The sequence below is a fragment of the Chiloscyllium punctatum genome, chromosome 34, assembly GCF_047496795.1.
Source record: "Chiloscyllium punctatum isolate Juve2018m chromosome 34, sChiPun1.3, whole genome shotgun sequence".
Classification (NCBI taxonomy): Eukaryota; Metazoa; Chordata; class Chondrichthyes; order Orectolobiformes; family Hemiscylliidae; genus Chiloscyllium; species Chiloscyllium punctatum.
In genome coordinates this window covers 49,421,613-49,441,570 of record NC_092772.1, presented here as the reverse complement: position 1 = coordinate 49,441,570, position 19,958 = coordinate 49,421,613, and the positions used below count along the sequence as shown (strand labels likewise).

The window sequence follows — 19,958 nt, the reverse complement described above, 5'->3', positions numbered from 1 at the left end:
CACTGTCTGTACACCGGACACTCTCTGTACACCGGGCACTCTCTGTACACCGGGCAATCTCTGTACACTGGACACTGCCTGTACACCGGGCACTCTCTGTACACCGGGCACTCTCTGTACACCGGACACTGTCTGTACACTGGACACTCTCTGTACACCGGGAACTGTGTGTACACCGGACACTCTCTGTACACTGGACAGTGTCTGTACACCGGACACTCTCTGGACACTGGACACTCTCTGTACACCGGGCACTGTCTGTACACTGGACACTCTCTGTACACCGGACACTCTCTGGACACCGGGCACTGTCTGTACACTGGACCCTCTCTGGACACCGGACACTCTCTGTACACTGGACACTCTCTGTACACTGGGCACTGTCTGTACACCAGACACTCTCTGTACACTGGACACTCTCTGTACACTGGACACTCTGTACACCGGGCACTCTCTGTACACTGGACACTCTCTGTACACTGGACACTCTCTGTACACCGGGCACTCTCTGTACACTGGACACTCTCTGTACACCGGACACTCTCTGTACACCGGACACTGTCTGTACACTGGACACTCTCTGTACACCGGGCACTGTCTGTACACCGGACACTCTCCGTACACTGGACAGTGTCTGTACACCGGACACTCTCTGGACACTGGACACTCTCTGTTCACCGGGCACTGTCTGTACACCAGACACTCTCTGTACACTGGACACTCTCTGTACACCGGACACTGTCTGTACACTGGACACTCTCTGTACACCGGGCACTGTCTGTACACCGGACACTCTCCGTACACTGGACAGTGTCTGTACACCGGACACTCTCTGGACACTGGACACTCTCTGTACACCGGGCACTGTCTGTACACTGGACACTCTCTGTACACCGGACACTCTCTGGACACCGGGCACTGTCTGTACACTGGACCCTCTCTGGACACCGGACACTCTCTGTACACTGGGCACTGTCTGTACACTGGGCACTGTCTGTACACCAGACACTCTCTGTACACTGGACACTCTGTACACCGGGCACTCTCTGTACACTGGACACTCTCTGTACAACGGGCACTCTCTGTACACCGGACACTCTCTGTACACTGGACACACTGTACACCGGGCACAGTCTGTACACTGGACACTCTCTGTACACCGGGCACTCTCCGTACACTGGACAGTGTCTGTACACCGGACACTCTCTGGACACTGGACACTCTCTGTACACCGGGCACAGTCTGTACACCGGACACTCTCTGTACACTGGACACTCTCGGTACACTGGACACTCTCTGTTCACCGGGCACTCTCTGTACACCAGACACTCTCTGTACACTGGACACTCTGTACACCGGGCACAGTCTGTACACTGGACACTCTCTGTACACCGGGCACTGTCTGTACACCGGACACTCTCTGTACACCGGGCACTGTCTGTACACTGGACACTCTCTGTACACTGGACACTCTCTGTACACCGGACACTCTCTGTACACCGGACACTCTCTGTACACCGGGCACTGTCTGTACACCGGACACTCTCTGTACACCGGACACTCTCTGTACACCGGGCACTCTCTGTACACCGGGCACTCTCTGTACACCGGGCACTCTCTGTACACTGGACACTCTCTGTACACCGGACACTCTCTGTACACTGGACACTCTCTGTACACCGGACACTGTCTGTACACTGGACACTCTCTGTACACCGGGCACTGTCTGTACACCGGACACTCTCTGTACACTGGACAGTGTCTGTACACCGGACACTCTCTGGACACTGGACACTCTCTGTACACCGGGCACTGTCTGTACACTGGACACTCTCTGTACACCGGACACTCTCTGTACACCGGGCACTCTCTGTACACCGGGCACTGTCTGTACACCGGACACTGTCTGTACACTGGACACTCTCTGTACACCGGGCACTGTTTGTACACCGGACACTGTCTGTACACTGGACACTCTCTGTACACCGGACACTGTCTGTACACCGGACACTCTCTGTACACCGGACACTCTCTGTACACTGGACACTCTCTGTACACCGGGCACTCTCTGTACACTGGACAGTGTCTGTACACTGGACACTGTCTGTACACCGGACACTCTCTGTACACCGGGCACTGTCTGTACACCGGACACTCTCTGTACACCGGGCACTCTCTGTACACCGGGCAATCTCTGTACACTGGACACTGCCTGTACACCGGGCACTCTCTGTACACCGGGCACTCTCTGTACACCGGGCACTCTCTGTACACCGGACACTGTCTGTACACTGGACACTCTCTGTACACCGGGCACTGTCTGTACACCGGACACTCTCTGTACACTGGACAGTGTCTGTACACCGGACACTCTCTGGACACTGGACACTCTCTGTACACCGGGCACTGTCTGTACACTGGACACTCTCTGTACACCGGACACTCTCTGGACACCGGGCACTGTCTGTACACTGGACCCTCTCTGGACACCGGACACTCTCTGTACACTGGACACTCTCTGTACACTGGGCACTGTCTGTACACTGGGCACTGTCTGTACACCAGACACTCTCTGTACACTGGACACTCTGTACACCGGGCACTCTCTGTACACTGGACACTCTCTGTACACTGGACACTCTCTGTACACCGGGCACTCTCTGTACACTGGACACTCTCTGTACACCGGACACTCTCTGTACACCGGACACTGTCTGTACACTGGACACTCTCTGTACACCGGGCACTGTCTGTACACCGGACACTCTCCGTACACTGGACAGTGTCTGTACACCGGACACTCTCTGGACACTGGACACTCTCTGTACACCGGGCACTGTCTGTACACCAGACACTCTCTGTACACTGGACACTCTCTGTACACCGGACACTGTCTGTACACTGGACACTCTCTGTACACCGGGCACTGTCTGTACACCGGACACTCTCCGTACACTGGTCAGTGTCTGTACACCGGACACTCTCCGTACACCGGGCACTGTCTGTACACCGGACACTCTCTGTACACCGGACACTGTCTGTACACCGGACACTCTCTGTACACCGGACACTCTCTGTACAACGGGCACTCTCTGTACACTGGACACTCTCTGTACAACGGGCACTCTCTGTACACCGGGCACTCTCTGTACACTGGACACTCTCTGTACAATGGGCACTCTCTGTACACCGGACACTCTCTGTACACCGGACACTCTCTGTACACTGGACACTCTCTGTACATCGGGCACTCTCTGTACACCGGACACTCTCCGTACACTGGACACTCTTTGTACACCGGACACTCTCTGTACACCGGGCACAGTCTGTACACTGGACACTCTCTGTACACCGGACACTCTCTGTACACCGGACACTCTCTGTACACCGGGCACTGTCTGTACACCAGACACTCTCTGTACACTGGACACTCTCTGTACACCGGACACTGTCTGTACACTGGACACTCTCTGTACACCGGGCACTGTCTGTACACCGGACACTCTCTGTACACTGGACAGTGTCTGTACACCGGACACTCTCTGGACACTGGACACTCTCTGTACACCGGGCACTGTCTGTACACTGGACACTCTCTGTACACCGGACACTCTCTGGACACCGGGCACTGTCTGTACACTGGACCCTCTCTGGACACCGGACACTCTCTGTACACTGGACACTCTCTGTACACTGGGCACTGTCTGTACACTGGGCACTGTCTGTACACCAGACACTCTCTGTACACTGGACACTCTGTACACCGGGCACTCTCTGTACACTGGACACTCTCTGTACACTGGACACTCTCTGTACACCGGGCACTCTCTGTACACTGGACACTCTCTGTACACTGGACACTCTCTGTACAACGGGCACTCTCTGTACACTGGACACTCTCTGTCCAACGGGCACTCTCTGTACACCGGGCACTCTCTGTACACTGGACACTCTCTGTACAACGGGCACTCTCTGTACACCGGACACTCTCTGTACACTGGACACTCTGTACACCGGGCACTGTCTGTACACCGGACACTCTCTGTACACCGGACACTCTCTGGACACCGGGCACAGTCTGTACACTGGACACTCTCTGTACACCGGGCACTGTCTGTACACCGGACACTCTCTGTACACCGGACACTGTCTGTACACCGGACACTCTCTGTACACCGGACACTCTCTGTACAACGGGCACTCTCTGTACACTGGACACTCTCTGTACAACGGGCACTCTCTGTACACCGGGCACTCTCTGTACACTGGACACTCTCTGTACAATGGGCACTCTCTGTACACCGGACACTCTCTGTACACCGGACACTCTCTGTACACTGGACACTCTCTGTACATCGGGCACTCTCTGTACACCGGACACTCTCCGTACACTGGACACTCTCTGTACACCGGACACTCTCTGTACACCGGGCACAGTCTGTACACTGGACACTCTCTGTACACCGGACACTCTCTGTACACCGGACACTCTCTGTACACCGGGCACTCTCTGTACACCGGGCACTCTCTGTACACCGGACACTCTCTGTACACCGGACACTCTCTGTACACCGGGCACTGTCTGTACACCGGACACTCTCTGTACACCGGACACTGTCTGTACACCGGACACTCTCTGTACACCGGACACTCTCTGTACACCGGACACTCTCTGTACACCGGTCACTCTCTGTACACAGTGCAAACAAACATCTTGTTACTCAGTCTGTCATCCCTCTCATTCATCTCTCCATTTCTCTCTCCATTTCTCAATTTATCTGTCTCTCTACAGCTGTGCCCCTCTCTCACCTTTGTTACCCTCCCTACTCTCTCTCTGAGGGTTTACACTGTTGGAATATTGTGTGTAATTCTGGTCTCCTTCCTATCGGAAAGATGTTGTCAAACTTGAAAGGGTTCAGAAAAGATTTCCCAGGATGTTGCCAGGGTTTGGGAACTTGAGCTACAGGGAGAGGCTGAACAGACTGGGGCTGTTTTCCCTGGAGCGTCGGAGGCTGAGGGGTGATCTTATAGAGGTTTATAAAATCATGAGGGGCATGGATAGGGTAAATAGACAAGGTCTTTTCCCTGGGGTGGGGGAGTCCAGAACTAGAGGGGCATAGGTTTAGGGTGAGAGGGGAAAGATTTAAAAGGGACCGAAGGGGCAACTTTTTCACCCAGAGGGTGGTACGTGTATGGAATGAGCTGCCAGAGGATGTGGTGGAGGCTGGTACAATGACAGCATTTAAAAGGCATCTGGATGGGGACATGAATAGGAAGGGGTTTGGAGGGATATGGGCCGGGTGCTGGCAGGTGGGACTAGATTGGATTGGGATATCTGGGTCAGCACGGATGGGTTGGGCCGAAGGGTCTGTTTCCATGCTGTACATCTCTATGACTCTAACCCACAGCCCATGGGTTCAATGGCCCCCAAATTCTGAAGTGGGGGCAACTAGGGATGGGGAAATGAATACTGGGCCCAGGCAGTGACACCCACACCCCATGAGTGTATAATGAAACACGTACGGGGTTTCACACGCTTCTCCCTCTTTCTCTGCGAGGAGTTATTGAACAGTAACCATCCTGTCGGCGGTCTTCCAGTGTTTGGGTGCCATGGTGGCTCAGTGGTTTGGCACTGCTGCCTCACGGCTCCAGGGACCCAGGTTCGATCCCACCCTCGGGTGACTGTCTGTGTGGAGTTTGCACATTCTCCCCTTGTCTGCGTGGGTTTCCTCCCACAGTCCAAAGATGTGCAGGGCAGGGTGGGTTGGTCATGGGAAATTGTCCCATAGTGCCCAGGGATGTGCAGGTTAGGGTGGATTGGCCATGGGAAATTGTCCCATAGTGCCCAGGGATGTGCAGGTTAGGGTGGATCAACCATGGGAAATTGTCCCATAGTGCCCAGGGATGTGCAGGTTAGGGTGGATTGGCCATGGGAAATTGTCCCATAGTGTCCAGGGATGTGCAGGTTAGGGTGGGTTGGCCATGGGAAATTGTCCCATAGTGCCCAGGGATGTGCAGGTTAGGGTGGATCAACCATGGGAAATTGTCCCATAGTGCCCAGGGATGTGCAGGTTAGGGTGGGTTGGCCATGGGAAATTGTCCCATAGTGCCCAGGGATGTGCACGTTAGGGTGGATTGGCCATGGGAAATTGTCCCATAGTGCCCAGGGATGTGCAGGTTAGGGTGGATTGGCCATGGGAAATTGTCCCATAGTGTCCAGGGATGTGCAGGTTGGGGTGGTTTGGCCATGGGAAATTGTCCCATAGTGCCCAGGGATGTGCAGGTTAGGGTGGGTTGGCCATGGGAAATTGTCCCATAGTGCCCAGGGATGTGCACGTTAGGGTGGGTTGGCCATGGGAAATTGTCCCATAGTGTCCAGGGATGTGCAGGTTAAGGTGGGTTGGCCATGGGAAATTGTCCCATAGTGCCCAGGGATGTGCAGGTTAGGGTGGATTGGTCATGGGAAATTGTCCCATAGTGCCCAGGGATGTGCAGGTTAGGGTGGATTGGCCATGGGAAATTGTCCCATAGTGTCCAGGGATGTGCAGGTTAGGGTGGATTGGTCATGGGAAATTGTCCCATAGTGTCCAGGGATGTGCACGTTAGGATGCCTCAGTCAGGGGTTAATGTAGAGTATGGGTTCTGGGCGGGTTACTGTTCGGGGGGCTCAGTAGGACTTGTTGGGCCGAAGGGCCTGTTTACACACTCTTTCGAAGTAGGCCTCAAATCCAGCCCAGGGCCTAGGCGCCAGGCTGTCATTTGGAGGGTGTTGTGTGGGCGATCGGCCCCTCCCACCACCCCTCCCCGGCCCACCCGTCAAGAGAGAGAGAGAGCAGCCAAGACCCTCCTTATCCCTGAAACCCCAAGAGAGGAGGAGGAGGAGGGGGGGGGGAGGCCCTGACTCACGTGTCACCATCTTCATCCTGCCTGGTCGCCATGGCGATGTCGGAGGCCAGCAGCTCCTCCTGCGAACGGGCGAGGTGGCAGGGCCCAGGCCGGAATTCCCGGGGGACGCCTCCGAGGGTCACGGGGTGTGTCGGCACGGGGCACACTGGGAACGCCGAGTGCGGCAGGCAGGGCTGGCTCACACCTGGGGCGGGGGGGGGGGGGTGGGTGGGAGAAAAGCACAAGGTCAGCAGCCCGAGGGAGGACCTCCTCCCCCCCCCCCCCCCCCCCCCAATCCCGAGGTGTGGCGGTGGGGTGGAGATGTCTAACCCAAACCCTCACCCGCTCACTTGCCCCCCCACCCCGTGAGGGATGATGAAGGGGAGCTGGCGACAGTGTTTTGTCAGTCCTGAGGCGCTACAGGAATGCAAACCTCTCCCTTCCATCTCCTGGCTTGCTATTGAAACCCCAATACCCGACAGTGTAGAGGAAGCTTTACTCTGTATCTAATGCCGTGCTGTCCCTGTCCCTGGGAGTGTTTGATGGGGGGACAGTGTAGAGGGAGCTTTACTCTGTATCTAATGCCGTGCTGTCCCTGTCCCTGGGAGTGTTTGATGGGGGGACAGTGTAGAGGGAGCTTTACTCTGTATCTAATGCCGTGCTGTCCCTGTCCCTGGGAGTGTTTGATGGGGGGACAGTGTAGAGGGAGCTTTACTCTGTATCTAACCCCGTGTTGTCCCTGTCCCTGGGAGTGTTTGATGGGGGGACAGTGTAGAGGGAGCTTTACTCTGTATCTAACCCCGTGTTGTCCCTGTCCCTGGGAGTGTGTGATGGGGGGACAGTGTAGAGGGAGCTTTACTCTGTATCTTACCCCCTGTCCTGGGATGGTGGGGACAGTGTAGAGGGAGCTTAACTCTGTATCTAACCCCGTGCTGTCCCTGTCGTGAGAGTGTTTGATGGGGGGACAGTGTAGAGGGAGCTTAACTCTGTATCTAACCCCGTGCTGTCCCTGTCATGGGAGTGTTTGATGGGGGGACAGTGTAGAGGGAGCTTAACTCTGTATCTAACCCCGTGCTGTCCCTGTCGTGGGAGTGTTTGATGGGGGGACAGTGTAGAGGGAGCTTTACTCTGTATCTAACCCCGTGCTGTCCCTGTCGTGGGAGTGTTTGATGGGGGACAGTGTAGAGAGAGTTTTACTCTGTATCTCACCCTGTGCTGTGCCTGTCCCTGGGAGTGTTTGATGGGGGACAGTATAGAGGGAGCTTTACTCTGTATCTAACCCACTGCTGTCCCTGTCCCTGGGAGTGTTTGATGGGGGACAGTATAGAGGGAGCTTTACTCTGTATCTAACCCCGTGCTGTCCCTGTCCCTGGGAGTGTTTGATGGGGGGACAGTGTAGAGGGAGCTTTACTCTGTATCTAACCCCGTGCTGTCCATGTCCCTGGGAGTGTTTGATGGGGGGACAGTGTAGAGGGAGCTTTACTCTGTATCTAACCCCGTGCTGTCCATGTCCCTGGGAGTGTTTGATGGGGGGACAGTGTAGAGAGAGCTTTCCTCTGTATCTAACCCCGTGCTGTCCATGTCCCTGGGAGTGTTTGATGGGGGGACAGTGTAGAGAGAGCTTTCCTCTGTATCTAACCCCGTGCTGTCCCTGTCCTGGGAGTGTTTGATGGGGAGACAGTGTAGAGGGAGCTGTCCCTGTCCTGGGAGTGTTTGATGGGGGGACAGTGCAGAGAGAGCTTTACTCTGTATCTAACCCCGTGCTGTCCTGTACTGGGCGTGTTTGATGGGGGGGACAGTGTAGAGGCAGCTTTACTCTGTATCTAACCCTGTGCTGTCCCTGTCCCTGGGAGTGTTTGATGGAGGGACACTGTAGAGGGAGCTTTACTCTGTATCTAACCCCGTGCTGTCCCTGTCCTGGGAGTGTTTGATGGGGGGGGGGGGAAGACAGTGCAGAGGGAGCTTTACTCTGTATCTAACCCCGTGCTGTCCTGTACTGGGCGTGTTTGATGGGGTTTTAGCTTCGATGATGAATAAACTACCTCAGTCTGTAAACAGTGACAAATCTCTTAAACCTCAAACAAGGTCAGTAAGTGCTCCGAAGAAATCGATCTCAACCCAGTCTCTCACAAGATAAAACTAACGGGCGCTGCCTCAAAATCGCATTGTTGGTTTCTTACAGTATCACAATACTGTGTCACAATCCCGAAAGGAGTCTGAGTGAGATCGGAAGAAGTCTAGACAGGTTTCTGGGGTGCTATGTGACTGATGGAAAGGGAAGGAGCAATAATCAATGATAAATGGTGGAATTTGGGGTGGGGTGGGGACTCTGGGAGGGGGTTGAATGATAAAGGTTTTGCACACCTGAGTGTTACTTCAATGGGTTTTGATTTGACCAGCCAGCACAAAGGCAGGGACTGCCCCCACACAACCTCTGCCAAGCAACACAGACATCATCGAGCGAAGCGGCCATTAATGAGGTCGCCCCTCGGACTGTTGTCCGTACGATTTTCGGGGGTGGGGGGTGTCCCCTTATCTGAGGGAGGGAGGATGTTCTGACGAGGGGAGGGCGTCGAAGGGTTTCCCAGACTGAATCCCGGGACTGATGGATGAGGCGAGATCAGATCGGTTCGGAATACATTCACCGGAGCTCAGGATGCTCCCAATGAACGGGGGGAGGGGGGAGGGGGAGTCCAGGGCTGGTGAGGGGGGGGGGGGGGTGGGGGCTCGAGGTCTAAAGGTGACTGAGATGAAATGGGATGTTCTCACCCAGAGAGAGAGGGGGAGCCCTGGGAAATTGAATGTCTTTCAGAATCCGTGCAGAGACAGTTCCTGGGAATCGAAGGAGGGTTGTTGGTGGGGGGGGGGGGAACTGAGATGGAGGGTCAGCCACGATCCAATTGAATGGTGGAGTGGGATCGATGGGAAGAATGACCTTTTCTGGTCCTACTTTCAATGTTTCAATATTTGGGCATCACTTTATCGCATTCACAATGTCCCTGAGGGAGGGAATCCCAGGATTCTGACCCAGGAAGGAACGGCCGATAGATTTCCAAGTCAGGATGGGGAGGGACTCGGAGGGGAACTAGCAGCGGGGGGGGGGGGGTGTTCCCATGTACCTGCTGCCCCTTGTCCTTCTAGATGGAAGTGGCCGTGGGTTTGGAAGGTGCTGCCTGAGGGTCTTTGGTGAGTTTCTGCAGGGCATCTTGTAGCTGGTACACACTGCAGTTACTGAGGGTCGGGGGGGGAGGGAGGGGATGGTACACACTGCAGTTACTGAGGGTCGGTGGGGGGGAGGGAGGGGATGGTACACACTGCAGTTACTGAGGGTCGGTGGGGGGAGGGAGGGGATGGTACACACTGCAGTTACTGAGGGTCGGTGGGGGAGGGAGGGGATGGTACACACTGCAGTTACTGAGGGTCGGTGGGGGAGGGAGGGGATGGTACACACTGCTGTTACTGAGGGTCGGTGGGGGGAGGGAGGGGATGGTACACACTGCAGTTACTGAGCGTCGGTGGGGGGAGGGAGGGGATGGTACACACTGCAGTTACTGAGGGTCGGTGGGGGGAGGGAGGGGATGGTACACACTGCAGTTACTGAGGGTCGGTGGGGGGGAGGGAGGGGATGGTACACACTGCAGTTACTGAGCGTCGGTGGGGGGAGGGGGGGGATGGTACACACTGCAGTTACTGAGGGTCGGTGGGGGGGGGAGGGAGGGGATGGTACACACTGCTGTTACTGAGCGTCGGTGGGGGGAGGGAGGGGATGGTACACACTGCAGTTACTGAGGTCGGTGGGGGGAGGGAGGGGATGGTACACACTGCAGTTACTGAGGGTCGGTGGGGGGAGGGAGGGGATGGTACACACTGCAGTTACTGAGGGTCGGTGGGGGGAGGGAGGGGATGGTACACACTGCTGTTACTGAGTGTCGGTGGGGGGAGGGAGGGGATGGTACACACTGCTGTTACTGAGGGTCGGTGGGGGGGGAGGGAGGGGATGGTACACACTGCTGTTACTGAGGGTCGGTGGGGGGAGGGAGGGGATGGTACACACTGCAGTTACTGAGGGTCGGTGGGGGGGGGAGGGAGGGGATGGTACACACTGCTGTTACTGAGGGTCGGTGGGGGGAGGGAGGGGATGGTACACACTGCTGTTACTGAGGGTCGGTGGGGGGAGGGAGGGGATGGTACACACTGCAGTTACTGAGGGTCGGTGGGGGGAGGGAGGGGATGGTACACACTGCTGTTACTGAGGGTCGGTGGGGGGAGGGAGGGGATGGTACACACTGCTGTTACTGAGGGTCGGTGGGGGGAGGGAGGGGATGGTACACACTGCTGTTACTGAGGGTCGGTGGGGGGAGGGAGGGGATGGTACACACTGCTGTTACTGAGGGTCGGTGGGGGGAGGGAGGGGATGGTACACACTGCTGTTACTGAGGGTCGGTGGGGGGGGAGGGAGGGGATGGTACACACTGCAGTTACTGAGGGTCGGTGGGGGGAGGGAGGGGATGGTACACACTGTTGTTACTGAGGGTCGGTGGGGGGAGGGAGGGGATGGTACACACTGCAGTTACTGAGGGTCGGTGAGGGGAGGGAGGGGATGGTACACACTGCAGTTACTGAGGGTCGGTGGGGGAGGGAGGGGATGGTACACACTGCTGTTACTGAGGGTCGGTGGGGGGGGGAGGGAGGGGATGGTACACACTGCTGTTACTGAGGGTCGGTGGGGGGAGGGAGGGGATGGTACACACTGCTGTTACTGAGGGTCGGTGGGGGAGGGAGGGGATGGTACACACTGCTGTTACTGAGGGTCGGTGGGGGAGGGAGGGGATGGTACACACTGCTGTTACTGAGGGCCGGTGGGGGGAGGGAGGGGATGGTACACACTGCTGTTACTGAGGGTCGGTGGGGGGGAGGGAGGGGATGGTACACACTGCTGTTACTGAGGGTCGGTGGGGGAGGGAGGGGATGGTACACACTGCTGTTACTGAGGGCCGGTGGGGGGAGGGAGGGGATGGTACACACTGCTGTTACTGAGGGTCGGTGGGGTGGGAGGGAGGGGATGGTACACACTGCAGTTACTGAGGGTCGGTGGGAGGAGGGAGGGGATGGTACACACTGCTGTTACTGAGGGCCGGTGGGGGGAGGGAGGGGATGGTACACACTGCAGTTACTGAGGGTCGGTGGGAGGAGGGAGGGGATGGTACACACTGCTGTTACTGAGGGTCGGTGGGGGGGGAGGGAGGGGATGGTACACACTGCAGTTACTGAGGGTCGGTGGGGGGAGGGAGGGGATGGTACACACTGCAGTTACTGAGGGTCGGTGGGGGGAGGGAGGGGATGGTACACACTGCAGTTACTGAGGGTCGGTGGGGGGAGGGAGGGGATGGTACACACTGCTGTTACTGAGGGTCGGTGGGGGGAGGAGGGGATGGTACACACTGCAGTTACTGAGGGTCAGTGGGGGGAGGGAGGGGATGTTTGTGTGTATGGGGCCAATCCAGCGGGCGGTGCTTTGTCCCTGGATGGTGTCGAGCGTGTTGAGGTTTTGAGGGACTTGAGGGGCTAGCGAGAGCCAAACAGTGGATGAGCAAAGGGAGTGTAGGACCAACGAAAAGGGAGGGTGCGGCTTGAGAGGAGAGATATGGGGAGACAAGTCAAAATTGACAATGTGTGGCAATCCGAAATACCTGGGGGGGGGTGGGAAACTGGGATTGGGGACAACGCTGTTTGGAGAGTGAGTTGGACTGAGGTCAAATGAGAAGCAAGATGCACAATGTGACTCAAATCTCATCTGTTGAGAACAATTTCCTCGAGTATTGCGTTCAGTCAGCCGTGACTGAGTTCCCAATTATCAGCATCAGTTTGTTGAAGGCACCAAGGGAAGATGCATTTAACTCTGATTTGCATATGTCACCACAGCCTCAGAACAGTGCCTGTCAAATTTGAGCGTTTACCTACAAACGATCAGGCAGTTTCTCAGAAGTGATGACCAAGTGTGGTAAAGGGGAGCGCGGGAGAGAGAGAGAGAGAGAGAGAGAGAGGGAGAGCAAGGGGTTAAACTGCAACTCTCCCCAGCACCTGCCAGCGATCTCCCCCGGTGTCTCTATCCAGCCCTGTGCTCTCCCTGTCCCTGGGATGGGGGGGAGAGTGCAGAGGGAGCTTTATCTGTATCTAACCCCATGCCCTCTTGGTCCTGGGATGGGGGGACAGTGCAGAGAGACCTTTACTCTGTATCTAACCCCATGCTGTCCCTGTCCCTGGGATGGGGGGACAGTGTAGAGGGAGCTTTACTCTGTTTCTAACTCCGAGCTGTCCCTGTCCCTGGGAGTGTTTGATGGGGGGGGACAGTGTAGAGGGAGCTTTACTCTGTATCTACCCCCGTGCTGTCCCTGTCCCTGTCCCTGGGAGTGTTTGATAGGGGACAGTGTAGAGGGAGCTTTACTCTGTATCTAACCCCATGTTGTCCCTGTCCTGGGAGTGTTTGATGGGGGAAGACAATGTAGAGGGAGCTTTACTCTGTATCTACCCCCGTGCTGTCCCTGTCCCTGGGAGTGTTTGATGGGGGACCGTGTACAGGGAGCTTTACCCTGTATCTAACCCTGTGCTGTCCCTGTCCCCGAGAGTGTTTGCTGGGGCAACAGTGTAGAAGGAGCTTTACTCTGTATCTAACCCCGTGCTGTCCCTGTCCCTGGGAGTGTTTGATGGGGGACAGTGTAGAGGGAGCTTTACTCTGTATCTAACCCCGTGCTGTCCCTGTCCCTGGGAGTGTTTGCTGGGGCAACAGTATAGAAGGAACTTTACTCTGTATCTAACCCCGTGCTGTCCCTGTCCCTGGGAGTGTTTGATGGGGGAAGACAGTGTAGAGGGAGCTTTACTCTGTATCTAACCCCGTGCTGTCCCTGTCCTGGGAGTGTTTGGGGTGGGGTGGGGGGGAGACCATGCACTGTTTGTCACCCTATCTTGTTGAACCCTGACTACCTCAGTTGATGTGAGAACAGATATGCGCAATAAACTAACTCAGCAAACGCAAGGGGAATTTGGAAAGTGGAGAGATGTTGACAGTGCTGGGCCTGCACTGTCTGGTAGTGCATTGTCGAACAGTAACAAGGGGTCTCAGATTTTGGGGAACTCAGCCGCAGTACACTGGAAAACCCCCACTGAGATTTCACGTGTCTGTCTGTGTAGAAACTGCATTTAGCAGAAACGTGATTCGTACACCATCACCCATCACTCTCCCGGCTACGAGGGCAACGCACCCTGCTCAGGGGCGACACTGCCAACCGCACTAGCACAGGCACACACAGAGCTCTGCCACCTTTCAGACACGGGCTGAGGGAGCACCGTACTGTCGGAGGGTCAGTGCTGAGGGAGTGGGCACTGTCGGAGGGTCAGTGCTGAGGGAGTGGGCACTGTCGGTGGGTCAGTGCTGAGGGAGTGGGCACTGTCGGAGGGTCAGTGCTGAGGGAGTGGGCACTGTAGGAGGATCAGTGCTGAGGGTGTGGGCACTGTCGGAGGGTCAGTGCGGAGGGAGTGGGCACTGTCAGAGGGTCAGTCCTGAGGCGAGTGGGCACTGTCAGAGGGTCAGTGCTCAGGGAGTGGGCATTTTCAGAGGGTCAGTGCTGAGGGAGTGGTCAGTGTCGGAGGGTCAGTGCTGAGGGAGTGGGCAATGTCGAAGGGTCAGTGCTGAGGGAGTGCCGCACTGTCGGAGGGTCAGTGCTGAGGGAATGGGCACTGTCGGAGGGTCAGTGCTGAAGGAGTGCGGCACTGTCAGTGGGTCAGTGCTGAGGGAGTGCCGTACTGTCAGGGGGTCAGTGCTGAGGGAGTGGGCACTGTCGGAGGGTCAGTGCTGAGGGAGTGGGCACTGTCGGAGGGTCAGTGCTGAGGGAGTGGGCACTGTCGGAGGGTCAGTGCTGAGGGAATGGGCACTGTCGGAGGGTCAGTGCTGAGGGAGTGGGCACTGTCGGAGGGTCAGTGCTGAGGGAGTGGGCACTGTCGGAGGGTCAGTGCTCAGGGAGTGGGCATTTTCAGAGGGTCAGTGCTGAGGGAGTGGTCAGTGTCGGAGGGTCAGTGCTGAGGGAGTGGGCACTGTCAGAGGGTCAGTGCTGAGGGAGTGGGCACTGTCGGAGGGTCAGTGCTGAGGGAGTGCCGCACTGTCGGAGGGTCAGTGCTGAGGGAGTACCGCACTGTCGGTGGGTCAGTGCTGAGGGAGTAGGCACTGTCAGTGGGTCAGTGCTGAGGGAGTGGGCACTGTCAGGGGGTCAGTGCTGAGGGAGTGGGCACTCTCAGTCGGTCAGTGCTGAGGGAGTGCCACAATGTCTGAGGGTCAGTGCGGAGGGAGTGGGCACTGTCAGAGGGTCAGTGCTGAGGGAGTACCGCACTGTCGGAGGGTCAGTGCTGAGGGAGTGCTACACTGTCAGAGGGTCAGTGCTGAGGGAGTGCCGCACTGTCTGGGGGTCAGTGCTGAGGGAGTGGGCACTCTCAGTGGGTCAGTGCTGAGGGAGTGCCACAATGTCTGAGGGTCAGTGCTGAGGGAGTGGGCACTGTCGGAGGGTCAGTGCAGAGGGAGAGTCGCACTGTCAGGGGGTCAGTGCTGAGGGAGTGGGCACCGTCAGAGGGTCAGTGCTGAGGGAGTGGGCACTGTCGGAGGGTCGGTGCTGAGGGAGTGGGCACCGTCAGAGGGTCAGTGCTGAGGGTGCACCGCACTGTCGGAGGGTCAGTGCTGAGGGAGTGGGCACTGTCGGAGGGTCAGTGCTGAGGGAGCTCCGCACTGTCGGAGGGTCAGTGCTGAGGGAGTGGGCACTGTCGGAGGGTCAGTGCTGAGGGAGTGGGCATTGTCGGAGGGTCAGTGCTGAGGGAGTGGGCACTGTCGGAGGGTCAGTGCTGAGCGAGTGGGCACTGTCGGAGGGTCAGTGCTGAGGGAGTGGGCACTGTCGGAGGGTCAGTGCTGAGGGAGTGGGCACTGTCGGAGGATCAGTGCTGAGGGAGTGGGCACTGTCGGAGGGTCAGTGCTGAGCGAGTGGGCACTGTCGGAGGGTCAGTGCTGAGGGAGTGGGCACCGTCGGAGGGTCAGTGCTGAGCGAGTGGGCACTGTCGGAGGGTCAGTGCTGAGGGAGTGGGCACTGTCGGAGGGTCAGTGCTGAGGGAGAGGACACTGTCGGAGGGTCAGTGCTGAGGGTGGTTGGTCTCTGTATCGTGCCGGTCTGAGTTTTTAAATAAATAGCCATTCTGTGACCTCCTCCGCCTGTCTGCTGCAGTCTGACTGGAAATCTTGTTTCGGGTGGTACCTGACCCCAATAAACAGTACCCCAGGCCTTCCCCGCGATACTGAGATCCAGGTGTAAAGCAAGCACTCACACCTCTCCTGCTCTGTCTCTGTCTCTATCTCTCTCTGTCGCCCTCTTTCTATCCATCTCTGTCTCTCCATCTTTTCCTCTCTCTCTCTCTCTCTCTCTTTCTCGTTTGCTGTCTCTCTCTCTCTCTGTGTCTCTCTATGTGTCTCTCTCTCTTTCTCGTTTGCTGTCCCTCTCTCTCTCTCTCTCTCTCTGTGTCTCTCTGTGTGTCTCTCTCTCTTTCTCGTTTGCTGTCTGTCTCTCTCTCTCTGTCTCTCTCGTTTGCTGTCCCTCTCTCTCTCTCTCTCTCTCTGTCTCTGTGTGTCTCTCTCTCTTTCTCGTGTGCTGTCCCTCTCTCTCTCTCTCTGTGTCTCTCTCTCTCATTTGCTGTCCCTCTCTCTCTCTCTCTGTGTCTCTCTGTGTGTCTCTCTCTCTTTCTCGTTTGCTGTCCCTCTCTCTCTCTCTCTGTCTCTCTCTCTCATTTGCTGTCCCTCTCTCTCTCTCTCTGTGTCTCTCTGTGTGTCTCTCTCTCTTTCTCGTTTGCTGTCCCTCTCTCTCTCTCTCTGTGTCTCTCTCTCTCATTTGCTGTCCCTCTCTCTCTCTCTCTGTGTCTCTCTCTGTCTCTCTCTCTCTTTCTCGTTTGCTGTCCCTCTCTCTCTCTCTCTCTGTCTCTCTCTCTCATTTGCTGTCCCTCTCTCTCTCTCTCTCTCTCGTTTGCTGTCCCTCTCTCTCTCTCTCTCTCTCTCTCTCTGTCTCTCTGTGTGTGTCTCTCTCTCTTTCTCGAGTGCTGTCCCTCTCTCTCTCTCTGTGTCTCTGTGTGTCTCTCTCTCTTTCTCGTTTGCTGTCCCTCTCTCTCTCTGTCTCTCTGTGTGTCTCTCTCTCTTTCTCGTTTGCTGTCCCTCTCTCTCTCTGTCTCTCTGTGTGTCTCTCTCTCTTTCTCATTTGCTGTCCCTCTCTCTCTCTCTCTGTGTCTCTCTCTCTCGTTTGCTGTCTGTCTCTCTCTCTCTCTTTCTCGTTTGCTGTCTCTCTCTCTCTCTGTGTCTCTCTGTGTGTCTCTCTCTTTCTCGTTTGCTGTCCCTCCCTCTCTCTCTCTCTCTCTGTGTCTCTCTCTCTTTCTCGTTTGCTGTCCCTCTCTCTCTCTCTCTCTCTCTGTGTCTCTCTCTCTCTTTCTCGTGTGCTGTCCCTCTCTCTCTCTCTCTCTGTCTCTGTGTGTGTGTCTCTCTTTCTCGTTTGCTGTCCCTCCCTCTCTCTCTCTCTCTCTGTGTCTCTCTCTCTTTCTCGTTTGCTGTCCCTCTCTCTCTCTCTCTCTGTGTCTCTCTCTCTCTTTCTCGTTTGCTGTCCCTCCCTCTCTCTCTCTCTCTCTGTGTCTCTCTCTCTTTCTCATTTGCTGTCCCTCTCTCTCTCTCTCTCTGTGTCTCTCTCTCTCTTTCTCGTTTGCTGTCCCTCTCTCTCTCTCTCTCTGTGTCTCTCTCTCTCTTTCTCATTTGCTGTCCCTCTCTCTCTCTCTGTCTCTCTGTGTGTCTCTCTCTCTTTCTCATTTGCTGTCCCTCTCTCTCTCTCTCTCTCTCTCTGTGTGTCTCTGTCTCTTTCTCGTTTGCTGTCCCTCTCTCTCTCTGTGTGTCTCTGTGTGTCTCTCTCTCTTTCTCGTGTGCTGTCCCTCTCTCTCTCTCTCTCTCTGTGTCTCTGTGTGTGTGTCTCTCTTTCTCGTGTGCTGTCCCTCTCTCTCTCTCTGTCTCTCTGTGTGTGTCTCTCTCTCTCTTTCTCATTTGCTGTCCCTCTCTCTCTCTCTGTCTCTGTGTGTGTCTCTCTTTCTCGTGTGCTGTCCCTCTCTCTCTCTCTGTCTCTCTGTGTGTGTCTCTCTCTTTCTCGTTTGCTGTCCCTCTCTCTCTCTCTCTCTCTCTCTCTGTGTCTCTGTGTGTCTCTCTCTCTTTCTCGTTTGCTGTCCCTCTCTCTCTCTCTCTGTGTCTCTCTCTTTCTCGTTTGCTGTCCCCCTCTCTCTCTCTGTCCCTCCTGTTCCTACTTTCTCGCTCCATCTCTGTAGCCCTCAGCCCCACCTTTCCCTCTCTCTAATGTTTCCTGCTGCTTTCCCTCTCTCTCTTTCTGACCCTCCCTATCTCTGTTGAACTTACTCCACCCCAAAGCCGATCTCCCATCACCAAGTCCCCCTTTTATTTCCACTCCCTCTTAGTGACCCAGCTCCCTCAGAGGCCAGCTCGGAGTGAACAGGAGCCTACCCAGACCTGTCAGCCAGGGCTCCCTGTTTGGACCCAGGGTAACAGCCCCCAGTCTGGGAGCTCTGATACTCTGAGGGCCCCCGTCTGATCTCGTTACAGACTCTGCCTCACCCTCTTCCTCAACTCGCTGCTCTTTCACATCCCTCTCTTTCTCTCTCCCTCCCTCTCTCTATTCCTCTCTCCCACTCCCTTTCACTGCCTCTCTTTCTTCCCCCTCCCTTTCTCTGTCCCTCTCTCTCTCCTTATCACTCTCTCTTTTTTCTCTCTCCCTCCGTCTCTCAATCCCTCTCTCTCTTGAATTATCACTCCTTCACTTCCTCTCTCCCTCTCCGTCACTTTTTTTCTCTCTCTCTCCCTCTATCTCTCCCTCTCTTTCTCTCTATCCCTGTCTCCCACTCCCTGTCCCTCCTTCTCTTTCTCTCTCCTTCCCTCCCTCTCTCTATTCCTTCTTCCCTCCCTCTCTCTCACCCTTTCCCTATCATTCCCTCTCTCTCTCCCTCTCCCTCTCCTCCTCTCTCTCCCTCTCTTTCTCTCTCCCTCTTCCTCTCTCTCCCTTTCTCTCTCCCTCTCTTCCTCTCTCGCTCTCTCTCTCTCCCCCTCTCTCTTCCTCTATCTCCCTTTCTCTCTATCCATCTCTCTCTCTCTCTCCCCCCACTCTCTCTCCCCCTCTCTTCCTCTATCTCCCTTTCTCTCTGTCCCTCTCTCTCTCTCTCCCCCCACTCTCTCTATCTCTCTCTCTCTCTCTGTCATTCTCACGTTGTTGCTCTGTCTCCATGATCCTCTTGTTTAGTCTCACCTCACTCAGCTCCCCTGCTCCATCCCCCCTAGCCCGTTCCTGAGGTCAAATCACAAGGTTTCCAGTGCCCTCGGTGGGGGGGTTGGGGGGGGGGGAAGGGGTGACCTGAACTCTGACACGGATTACCTCTGACCCCAGGCGTGCAATAACTCTCCCCTTCTCCTGTCTCTGCCGCCACCCAAGAAACACAGAGTCGCACCATCCAGGAACAAAGCCGACTACCCGCTGGGTTGGCACCACATCCACAAACATCCCCTCCCTCACCTCCCAACCCCCGTCCCCCTCAAACCCCCCACCCGCCCAGCTCAGCTCAGAGAAACCGGGGTCAGCACAGACGGGTGGGGGTGAAGGGTCTCTCGGTTTCCGCCCCGCGGGACTGGGGCAAGCCGATGGGCTGCGGTGGCATCGCGGGGGGAGCACGCACGCCCGTTTCTCGCTACCTTTCAGGGTTGGGTGTGTGTGTGGGGGGGGGGGGGGGGCGGGGGGGTGTGAGGGTGGAGTGGGTGACGTTCCTGAGGGGGTCAGATCCTGTCGGGGCTAGCTCTTCGCCCGCCCCCCCCACCACCAGGAAAAATAAAACCCACCCCCCTCCCCCACCAACGGGGAGACAGCCACTTCTGCGCCGCCCCACATTGCTGAAGAGCCTCCCTTCCCGCAATCCTTACCTGGGTAGTATTGGAGCTGGAGTGCGTAGGGCAGGTAGATGGACTC

At 56.4% G+C, this 19,958-nt stretch overlaps 1 protein-coding gene across 1 annotated transcript in view; it reads right to left on the bottom strand.

Annotated features, from left to right (window-relative positions):
• bcl3 (BCL3 transcription coactivator) overlaps nt 1-19,958 on the bottom strand; it is a 178,165-nt gene that overhangs the window by 93,250 nt on the left and 64,957 nt on the right. The window contains exons 3-4 of the mRNA XM_072553674.1: nt 19,913-19,955; nt 6,907-7,090 (exon numbers count right to left, since the gene is read on the bottom strand). Of these exons, the coding sequence (XP_072409775.1) occupies nt 6,907-7,090; nt 19,913-19,955 (227 nt within the window). The remainder of the gene's footprint in view (nt 1-6,906; nt 7,091-19,912; nt 19,956-19,958) is intronic.